Source organism: Trachurus japonicus, chromosome 1, assembly GCF_045865225.1.
Source record: "Trachurus japonicus isolate A0001 chromosome 1, Traja_1.0".
NCBI lineage: Eukaryota > Metazoa > Chordata > Actinopteri > Carangiformes > Carangidae > Trachurus > Trachurus japonicus.
In genome coordinates this window covers 40,055,403-40,062,841 of record NC_140907.1, presented here as the reverse complement: position 1 = coordinate 40,062,841, position 7,439 = coordinate 40,055,403, and the positions used below count along the sequence as shown (strand labels likewise).

At 40.2% G+C, this 7,439-nt stretch overlaps 1 protein-coding gene across 1 annotated transcript; it reads right to left on the bottom strand.

The window, feature by feature from the left end:
- Positions 1 to 1,136: 1,136 nt before the first annotated feature.
- On the bottom strand, positions 1,137 to 6,018 carry LOC146992610 (B-cell receptor CD22-like). The gene is made up of 8 exons (XM_085788143.1): positions 5,666 to 6,018; positions 4,410 to 4,781; positions 4,085 to 4,291; positions 3,664 to 3,915; positions 3,238 to 3,501; positions 3,054 to 3,141; positions 1,691 to 1,748; positions 1,137 to 1,520 (listed from the first exon to the last, which is right to left on the bottom strand). The coding sequence occupies exons 1-8, from the start codon at positions 5,736 to 5,738 to the stop codon at positions 1,440 to 1,442; spliced, it is 1,395 nt and encodes a 464-aa protein (XP_085644269.1). The 5' UTR covers positions 5,739 to 6,018; the 3' UTR covers positions 1,137 to 1,439.
- Positions 6,019 to 7,439: the final 1,421 nt, after the last annotated feature.

The window sequence follows — 7,439 nt, the reverse complement described above, 5'->3', positions numbered from 1 at the left end:
CAGTACCAAAGGCTGGTGGGGCTGGTGGTTTAGCTGCTGATGGTTCCAAGTACAAAAAAAAAGTGAAGTTTTTCAAAATCTCAGCCGTCAGCTCGCTCGTGTTAGTAAAGAACCTGGAGAGGACGATCCTCACATGGCAGCAGAGGAAGAGGAGGAGAGTACTGCAGCATTCATCAGCTAAACGTCAGAGCCACAACCACAAGACTCACACCTGTTCATCTGCACCACCCTCATCTCCACCTGAGCAGAATGAGCAGCTCACCAGTTCATCAGCACCACTACTGAGTACCTTCTACCTGTTTTCATGTTTGTAGAACTAAAATGAACAGAGAACAATCACCAAACAGCACTGAATGAACTCTTGGTCAATACTGGGACTAGAGTCAGTGAACTGCCCTCCACTATCTCACCACCAGAGGGACTCACTGACACAGAGTGAAGCTGTGTTTGAATCATTTGCATCATATCAAACATTAAATGTGGTAAAGTGACGTTTGAGGTATTTAGTTGTTTCTTCAAACCTGTTTCTGTTTGTTCTGAGTGGGTTTATTAAATGTCCTAAAGAGTAACTGTAGATGTTCAGTAGCTGGGACAGTGAGGAGACCAGAACTTTGCTCTTCTTTTATTATTTATTTACGTAATTAATTAAAGAGAATTAGTTTGGAATTTGCCTGTAAACCTGTATCATCCACATCACATCAACCCAGAAACACAATGGAAAAGATTTAAAGAGTCAAATGAAGTAAACAAAAAAAAATCAATAATATGAAAAACAAAAAAGAAAGACACATTAAAAGTCAACAAATTAAACAAAGAGTATTAAAATAAACATTATTATCTATTCAGTGACAGTAAATATTGCAATTGATATTAAGTATGCGTTCTTCATTTTCACAATTGAATTACTGAAACTATTTACAATTGAGGTTATTTACAGTGATGATATCTTTTAGATATTTTAATGTTAGACTCTTCTAATTACTGTTGGGTTGTCAAACAAGCTATCAATAGTGGACTCTTATTTTGAGAAGACTTCACATTTGGTGAACTATATCCTGCTTTGATGAGTGACCCCAGAGATTTAAAGCTCAAATATAAGATCAGTTCTACTTCAATGAAAACTGTCTTCGCATCAGTAACATCTTAAACCATAATGAACCACTGCACTGTGACACATTTCATCCATAAAGAGACAAAACTGAGGAAAAGTCATTAATTAAAACTTAATCTGTCTCCATAGCTGCTAAATATAATGATCAGATCCAATCAATGTTGTTCTTCTTCCTGTTTCCATCAGACGAGCCCCATCTTTACTTCAACAGCATCTAAAAACATCACATCAAACCTGTGTAAAGTTACAGTTGTAATTCTAAATGTGGAGTCTGCATGTTATTGATCTGTTGTTATTGGATGTGAGAGGCTCTGACCTGACTGTAACTTCACACCAGGTCTTCCTGCTCCTCTGTGTCTTCTGTCTGTGCTGCTGTGGTGACGTCCTCATAAACAGGACAAGAGTCCACCTGATGGACAGAGGGGACAAAATGAGACTCATTCATGAAGCCTGCACACAATTACATGTCATTTAGAATATAAGTTACACTCAAACATGAATTCACTTCACATCCTCTGTAGTTTCCACAGCATTTATGAGCTAAGTTGTGTAGTTTTGTAGTTTCTCAGTGTGTCTCACCCTCATCATCTCTACAGCTTCATTTGGTTCAAGGTTTGAACTCTGAGTTTTCTTCTTCCTGAATTCAACCCAACAACAACAAATACATAATATAAATGTGGCAAGGTGAAGAGGGCCCAGGCGGGGATTGAACCCGCACCTCCTGGGTAAGAGTCACGTGTGCTTGCCAGTCACCCAAAGGGACATCCCCTTGGCCAAGTAGCCAGGGCGCATGGTCAATTTGAGGCATAGTGACAGGACCTGTCAAGTGTCACATCTCTCCCCCTCTTTTCACAAGCACGTCCTCGTGCTTCCGCGCAGGCTGCCACACATTAGGAATCCATGGACCCACCCCTAGTGCTACATGGATCCTGCCAACAACGCCAGAATGTGGCAAGGTGAAGAGGGCCCGGGCGGGGATTGAACCCACACCTCCCGGGTAATAGTCTTGCGCACTTGCCTGGCAAGCCTGGCAAGCGTATGACTCTTGCATTCTGGCGATGTGACAGTTGATGGTCCTGTCACTATGCCTCCAATTGATCATGCGCCCTGGCTACTTGGACAAGAGAATGTCCCTTTGGGTGACTGGCAAGCGTGCATGACTCTTACCGTGCGTGTTCAATCCCCGCCCAGGCGCTCTTCATTTTGCCACATAAGATTAATGAAATCCATTAAAACTAGGGCTGTCAGAGTTAACGCGTTAATCGCGATTAGATTAATTAAAAAAATTAACTCGATTAAATTTTTTAATCGCGGTTAATCGTGGCCCATTTTGTCCTCTGTCTGCTGGACTGGAGGACTGGAGTGTGGGACCTCCAGTCCAGTAGGTGGCGGTAAGGCACCTTCAAGTTGGTTGCTACACAAATATACACAGTCTAACATATATCCACAGCTCCATCCATTGATTTTTTGACGGCTTTGTTGTCAACAAATGCACATGGCCATGTATTGATTTTTTTGACAGCGTCGGTTGTCAACAAATGCACGTGGCGATGTATTGATTTTTTGACGGCAGTGGTTGTCAACAAATGCACATGGCCAGGCAGAGGCGTAGCAAAGTAAAGGGCAATTTCCACTGGATGCAATTTGTTTCAATTCTGTGTGAGTTTCATGCATCATGTGTTATGATTAGGTACTAGGCCTGCTAGGTCTGGTCTAAAAGTTGTTTGTCTAGAGATTATAACACTTTGGAGGGTTGAAAGTCCAAAGCGCCATATATAATATTTTTAATAGAGATTAATCGCGAGTTAACTATGGAAAAAATGCGATTAATCGCGATTAAAAAAATTAATCGTTTGACAGCCCTAATTAAAACATAAAACTACAGGGAGTAAAAGAAGAAAATAAAAGAGCAGTGAATAAGCTGATGATTAGTTAGTTTTACTTTGTCCAGAGACTGAAGACAACCAGTGTGATCAGCATCAGGACCATCAGAGTCAACCTGATGATGATCATGATCATTACTGATTCACCTGGAAAGTGAGAACAACAACAGGAGATATTATCATTGAGGTTAATGAGCTGTGGTGCAGTAAACAGGTGTGTGATGATGAATGTGTAGAACTCACCTGAAACAACTACAGTCAGATTTAAGGTGGACTTCTGACGTCCTATTGTGTTCTGGGCTTCACAGGAATAATTCCCACTGTGTTCAGGTCTGAGGTCAGTGATGGTGAAGATCTGTCCTGAAGCTTTTGGCGAGTCTTCATCCTCCTTGTACCAGGTGTAATTAGCTGCTGGGTTAGCATCACTGCTACAGGTCAGAGTCACTGAACTGCCCTCCACTATCTCAGCAGAGGGACTCACTGACACAGAGGGAAGCTTTGGAGCATCTGGAACAACAAACATCAACAACACAGTTTAACTGCAGAGCTACATGTTGTATTTAAATGAGAAACAGTAGTTTTGTGTTTGGGAGCATAAGAAATGTTGTGTCTGGAAAACATTGTTCTGGTTACTATTCAGCTTCATATAGGTTTAAAATAAACTCTCACATTTGAGGTCAATAGATAAACGTGCTGCTCTCGATCCCATCTTATTCTCAACATCACAGTAATACTCTCCAGAGTCAGAGGGCTGGATGGAGCTGAGGACAAACTGTGGTTGGTCACTGAGACGTTTCCAGTCCTTGTACCAGGTGTAATTAGCTGCTGGGTTAGCATCACTGCTACAGGTCAGAGTCACTGAACTGCCCTCCACTATCTCAGCAGAGGAACTCACTGACACAGAGGGAAGCTTTGGAGCATCTGGAGGAGGAAACATGAGGACAAGTCAACTTTAACTGTCTTTTCACAGTAGAAGTGAATATTATGTAGTTGGTAGTTTATACAGAGGTTGATCCAGTATGAGACATAAACTGTGCAGTGGAAGGTTTTAGTTTGACATTGTATTAGTGACACTGTCGAGTAAACTCACACACTGGAGTAGAGCGATGATCCTCACGTCCTTTAAGAGCACAGGAATATCTGTTGGTATCACCAAAAGAGACTCTGACGGAATATGTTTCCTCCTCCATCTTCAGTTTGTTCTTGTACCAGACAAATGAACGACCATCAGCTGCATTACAACACTTCAGCTCTACCTGGTCTGATGATCTTTCCACCAGCACCTGGAGGTCTGGATCTGTGAAGAAAGAACAGACATGAACTAAACTAGAAAAGTACAAACACAGAGACAAATAAAAATTCTCAGTCATCAATGACTTGAACCAAACTGATAAATATTCCAGTGAAAACGTTACCTCTGACAGACAAAGTCACTCCAGGATACCCTATGTATTTCCCATCTTCATTTGTTGTAAATTTGAACCTGTAAACAGCTGAGTCTCTCTCTCTCAGGTCTCTGATTGTCAGAGTGCAGCGTTTCCTCTCATCACAGTGATTCTCCACACGACCTCTGTAGTCTGAGTCTGTTGTCAGATCCACAGCATCATCATTACCTCCCTTAGTGAACCAGAATCTTTTCTGAACTGTAGTCCTATGCCATAGATCTCGTGAGTCCTTTATCCTGTATGGGTGCCAGTATGTGCAGCTCATTTCCACTGTTGATCCTTTAGATGCACAGATGTGAGTGTCAGTGTAAGTCACTCCCCAGTCACTCTGACCCTGTATCACTGTAACACAGAGCACAGCAGAAACCACAGTCAGACTCAGAACAACACTGAAGTTTTATGGAGCTAATTCAACATGTAAACCTGCTACATGACTAAAACACATTTACTAAACTACTTGGCTCCAACACGTCTCACTGCAAGTTTAAGACAAACATGTCTGTGATATTGTTCTATATCGTTATTTATATGTCACTGAAGAAAAATCATGTTTTTCTCTTGTGGTCTCTTCCTTTTCATTCACTTTCAAACTCACAATGTGAATAATGTTGTTGCTGTATGAAGCCACAGTGAACACACACATGGAAGGCCAAAAGGAAAACTACTGGACCTGTGAATATTAATGCATCTTTGATGACCAGTGTGAGGAACAAATATTTGTTTTTACATTTCCTCTCTATTCATTCTGTGAACTTTAGCATGTATACATGTATTCACACTTAGCTGCTACTGTCTGTGATTGTAGATAAGAAAAGGCGGGTGAACCATACAAGGAGTGAAAACATCACACTAACATCACCAAGTAACACAATTAACGGGAACATTTGGTTCCTTATTTTGAGCCTTGGTAGCTGTTCTCTTGTTCTCTTAAACTGAATGTACAGACATTTGTAGATAAACTCTACAGTTACTGAAACCTTCAGATGAACCACATACAGCTTCATTCATACAGTTAATAGAAACAACACCAGCCTCACTGTGTAATAACACAGATACACAACAAAGACTCACATGTGTTTGAATGATTTACATCATATGAGATCAAATCAACCATTAAACATAAAAAGGAGAATAATGAGTTATTTATCTATTGACTCAAACCTCTTTCATCTTGATCCGAGTGTGTTAACTAAATGTTCTACAAAGTAAATGTAGATGTACAGTACCTGGTACAGTGAGAAGAAGGACGAGGACAAATCCACTTGATGCTGCTGTTAAACTCATCACTGCTCCTCTCATCTCTCTGTGTGACTTCAGACACAATAAAACACATCAGCTGCTCAACAACGTATGGAAGAAACATCAATCTGATCAAAAACCAGTTCTAGTCTGACAAGAGAGGAGGGTGATGATCGTCTGTGTTCAGAGGACAGAAGTCAAGCTGTTAAAAGAAGACGAGTAACTTCCTCTTTACATCATGAATATTCAAGATGTCGGTACAAGTCTCATTTACAGTCATGTTGTTGTCTTACAAACTACTGAGGAAGTCATGAGAGACACATGGGAACTGAAGAAATAATTAAAAACAAGTTTCAATCTTTCTAAAGTTTATCAAGTCTCTATTCATCTCCCTTGCACATTTCCCTTTGGAGCATCCTGGCAGAAGAATTTCCTTCGGGATGAATAAAGTTCTATCTATCTATCTATCTATCTATCTATCTATCTATCTATCTATCTATCTATCTATCTATCTATCTATCTATCTATCTATCTATCTATCTATCTATTTGTATAAGCAGGTGAAATAAAAACGTTTTGCAGTTGAAAAGTTACAGCTCTACTCGGCTCGACTCGACTCGGTTTAGGTCCTTTTCCATTATAACTGAGTACTTCATAGTTCCTCTTCAACGTGGGTGGGGTCGTCATAACACGGCTGATACTGTTGCATCATATTTTTTTCGATCGTCTTGTCAGCTCCAAACACACTCGTCTGCATCTCGATTACGGACCACGGTGTTGTTTTTCCACACAGCAGCCATTTAACTGGCGTCAAAGAATAACAACAGTGTCAGTACAGATCAGTGGGCGCTGTTGCTGCTGTGTTTTTAAAAATACTGTGTTTGATTCTCGGGTCGAACGTCGCACTTGCTACTCTTCCAGTGACGACGCTCTGGCCACTAAGTGGAAGGCAGTTGATTGATGTTAGACTTTAGTATCGTCTCTCGGTTCACTTGGAACCAGGGCTGATGCGTTACCAAAACAGTACCAGATACCAGGTACTAGTGGAAAAGCAAAAAAAAACCAAGATGAGTCACGTTTGTCACTCACTAGTTAGCCTACTGGACACCTAACATCACTATAGCAAAAGCTGAAAACAACTGATTAAAAAACCTAATTGTGTCCTTTTTCTGTTACTGTAAAATAAAATAAAATATCATTAAATGTGTAAAATCATCCGTAACCATTGAAAGCATAAAGAAATAGTCTTAAAAAGTTTTTAAAACTTTCCACTCGTAAATGGTGATGTGTTTGTTATCATGACTACAGTAAGCTAATGGTACAGATGACTTAACCTTGATAGCCACGGGTTAGCCATGTGCAACGTGTTAACTAATACCTAATCTAACTACTTAGTTGAACCATTGGTACATAAAGCAATTCACTGTCAGACATCGACATGTTAAGGAAACTGACATTCACACACCGAGGTTCAACCATTTTATGTTTTTCCCTCACTAGCTGCTTCTAGCTAATAGGATATTTGCTAACATCAGTGTAGCAAACACTAAGAGCAGATTAGCACAGACTAAAATGTATTTCTAACCAAAGGAAAGACATACTAATATTTAATAAGTTGCAAACATCAACAATAACAATATATCGACCCTTTGCATAAAGTACAGGAGAAAATTAAAACTCACCTGGCAGAAAAACTTACTTGAATAACGAGCTGCTCATGATGAAGAGAAATGGTTTTTGAATCCAGTTGTTAACTGTCTT